Genomic DNA, 3,457 nt, shown 5'->3' with positions numbered 1-3,457 from the left:
TGGTAGCTGGTGCTTAATCGCTCTGATTCTCTTGCTCTCTTTTGGTCTTTGTCGAGTCTGTGTTCTGTATTTGGAGTGTGGTTCCTGCTCTCTTGCTTGTTTCAGGAAAAGTTTCGGTTTGGAGAGTTGGGTTCAATGATGAGTCTGGCGCCAGATGTCAGGTCGAGGACCTGTTGACGGTGCGGTGTAGCTACTTGGAGCAGTGCAGGTGCTTTCGCTGACGTCGTCTTTAGACCTTCTTCAACTCTAGTTCCTTTTCTACTCATCTGTTCTGCAAAGAGTTTATGTTCTCGGTTGAGTCGTTGTGTCAACTTGGTGTTTTTGAGAGTGCGCTTTCAGGTGCCTTTATCCCAGCTTGGTTTCCCGTCTCTTGTGTTGCTTCTTCAGATAGTGCTTTCAAGATTTTGGCTTTCTCTAATTGGTTCTAGTTTGGAGTGGAGTGGTATGTTTCTGTGAGGTTTGTTCTGCAATGGTGAAGCGTCCCGAGGAAACTTTGGTTGATACTGGCTTCTTTCCAGTGAAAAGGTCTGATTTGAGGTGTGTTGTACATCGTCCTGCTGTGTGGTTTGGTGGGTGGACCTGTTTCTGTTCTTTTGTTTGGTTGTCAAGCTCTCATGTGTGGGTGGTCTGTCCTTATTGGAGGCTCATCCTTGTTTCGTTTGGCTGTCTCCTTGTAATCCTCGGGGGTTCTAAAGTTCATGGTTACTATCTCTTCCATCCTCTCTCTGAACTCTCAGTATTTCGGGGATATAAGTTTCGAAATTTACCTTGGTGTAGATCCTAAAACCTACACTAAGTATTTGATAATGTTTGAAATATAAACTGGGGAATGAAAATGATGTGAAAACGATATCTTTAAAACACAACGATGTAATCGAAAATCAGTTGACAAAAATGGACTTTATTAAGTAATAGATCGGTTACAATGAATGAAAATGAGATTCAACACTACAAAGGAAATCAAATAGAGAATAGATCTAAAGTGATGTGAACACGGTCGATGTGTATTGTGTGCTCTTTCTTGGGTTTTTTTCACGTGTAACTCCTTCTTCCTCTTCTATAGTTATCTCGCTCCATGATCTTCGCAACTTCTCCCTTGATCTCCGGACTCGAAGACTCCGTCTCGAGTTCGCATGCTTGCATATGGGCTCTTGTCTCGTGGCCCATATGCTTGGTCTCGGCCCATTAAAAGAAGTGTCTGAAATTGGATCCAACATTAACCCCAATCTTTTTTCCTTTAAGCAAACGGGAAAATGGCGGTTTGATTAGACCTGATTTTGTTATTGAAAACCGGTTCAATTTTGGTTCGGTTATCGAGATCCTTGTGAACCGTTATTTCGCGCCTCTCTAGGCACACAATGGCTTCGTGCGCTTGCTTATAGGCCCAAACCTAGGCAATTATTGCTTTTCCTGGGAGCAGCGTTGAGCCGTTAGGGTTGAGAGAACCTTTAAATATTTGAGAGACTTCTTTCTTGTTTCAATTCTGATCTCCCTTCCTTCTTTTTTTCATCGTTGTTGTTCTTTCGAAACTAAATATCGTCGAGATGGCTTTGTTTTCTTCTCCTCTTCCGACAACTACGAGGGATCAGCTTGAAAATATGTATTCTTCGTGCGGTGTCGATCGCGCCGTCGTTCTTGACCTCACTTCCGATTTTAAGGTCCCCGAGAATGCTCGAGAAGGATATTACGGCGCCTACCAGTCTTTCTTTAAGACCTGTGGTCTCTCTTTCCCGATCCTCGGGCAAGTTCTCGAGATGCTCGCTGAACTTGGTCTTTCCTTTTCTCAGATGTGCCCTAATTTTCTCAGAAATCTCCTTGCAATCCTGGTCAGGGCTAGGGAAAAAAATCTTTTGTTTGGACTCGACGAGTTACGTCACTTGTTCGTGATGAAACGAAACAACAAAAGTCTTGGAACCTTTCTTATGTCTCCACGCCCGGGTCGACATGTTATCAGGGAGATTCCATATTATGACGAGAAGTTGCGAGAGCAGTTCTTTGTCTTCAAGGTCGATTCGGCATCCATGGAAGATTTTGACTTTTCCAAGCTCCCTAAGCTTTGGGCCGAAGATATTGGTGAGTTTTTGTTTAGTTTAAATGAATGCTTCGTTAATCTGAGCCTTATCTTTCTTTGCTCAGTTCATTCGGGAAGCTCCTCAATGCCGAATCAACTTTGCGGTTTGCTGAGTGTTTTGAGACGGGGGCAAACCGATTGGTCATCGTTCAGCCGGGAACGGATTCGAGCAGCACTCTTGCTCCTCCTTGGTACGGGAATGCTCACATGATCGCTGAGCCAATCGAGTTGATTGAAGACGTTCATCCTCGGGAAGAGACTACCTCCTCCGGGCTTCTTCTTTCCTTCAATCGTCTTGATATGCGTTTATCGAGGAAGTCATCCTTCCGAACCTCTGGGTCTGCTCCAGGGAGATCATCTGTGGATCTCCTCCCGGTTTCGCAGAGGTCGCCAGTTTCTTTGAGTTCTGACTCACATGAGGATTCGACCGTCCGTAAACGCAAGCTTCCTCGGTCGTCAAGGGGTGTTTCTTCATGGAGGAACATATTGAAGAAGCAAAAACTTGTGCAAGAAAGTGACAGCCTGGTCTGTACGGCCAAGACCAATCTCGTCGGTTTTTCTGGTAGCTCCGGACCACCAGACACGAGTTCCTCATTCCTTACTTCTCCGGAAGAGAGGGCAGCCTACGCCAAGGTCGCCGCAGCGAACACTGTCCTTTTTAGGTTATGAAAGCTTGCAATGAGCTCATGTCGGTGATGGGAAATCGTGTAGAGACTTTGCAGCGAGACATTGAAATCGAGAGCATTGGATTGGATCTTAGAAGGATTTCGGCGGAGCTCGGGGTCGCCAAACTCGAAGGTAAGAGGGACGCCGAGAAGATCGTGGCCCTGACAGCTGATTGGAAGAGAATTTGTCACGAAAGGGCAGCATTTGCGGCCGAAGTTGTCTCCCAAAGGGCCAGGATGGCAGAACTCGAAGCTAGGAAGGATCAGGATATTCAAAGGGCCACCCACGCTACTCGTCGCGAGGTCGCGCGGAGGTATATCGACATTTTGAGATCTTTGGAAGAGAAGTGGGCAAACAAGGAGAAGGAGACGACTGCTAGGATTCAGGTTCAAGAGGTTGTCGAGAACATCAATATCTTAATCGAGATTAAGGACGGAGGGTTTGTCGTGGATGAAGAGCTCGATCGTTTGAAGGAACTGGAAAAAGACTGTAGAGTCCTCGTCGATTTAAACCCTGTCTTGGGTTGGATTATTCCTGACCTCGATCTACCGCAGATCTCGGAAGATTCTGACCAAGGTGAGCCTTCGAGTGCCAGAGGGAAAGCCAGATCTATTTAACTTTATTTTTCTCTTGTTTAATTTTGTGTCTTGGACTTGTTTTGTGTTATCCTTTTCTTTTTGAACTTTTAGTGATCGGATAAATATGAAATCATGAAAATTT

At 45.3% G+C, this 3,457-nt stretch overlaps 1 protein-coding gene across 1 annotated transcript; it reads left to right on the top strand.

The window, feature by feature from the left end:
* Positions 1-1,544: 1,544 nt before the first annotated feature.
* LOC108845126 (uncharacterized) lies at positions 1,545-2,740 on the top strand. Its single transcript, XM_018618389.1, has 2 exons — positions 1,545-2,083; positions 2,137-2,740. Exons 1-2 carry the CDS (start codon positions 1,545-1,547, stop codon positions 2,738-2,740), a joined length of 1,143 nt encoding a protein of 380 aa, XP_018473891.1.
* Positions 2,741-3,457: the final 717 nt, after the last annotated feature.

The sequence above is a fragment of the Raphanus sativus genome, unplaced genomic scaffold (assembly GCF_000801105.2).
Source record: "Raphanus sativus cultivar WK10039 unplaced genomic scaffold, ASM80110v3 Scaffold0013, whole genome shotgun sequence".
NCBI lineage: Eukaryota > Viridiplantae > Streptophyta > Magnoliopsida > Brassicales > Brassicaceae > Raphanus > Raphanus sativus.
Note: the sequence above shows the minus strand (reverse complement) of the source record. Positions and strands in the feature narration are given on the sequence as shown.

Bases quoted from the DNA above. Each gene is read 5' to 3' on its own strand.
- LOC108845126 (XM_018618389.1), top strand. From the start codon at position 1,545: ATGGCTTTGTTTTCTTCTCCTCTTCCGACAACTACGAGGGATCAGCTT. The intron at 2,084-2,136 runs GTTTAGTTTAAA...TTCTTTGCTCAG, and splicing joins GAAGATATTGGTGAGTTTTT to TTCATTCGGGAAGCTCCTCA.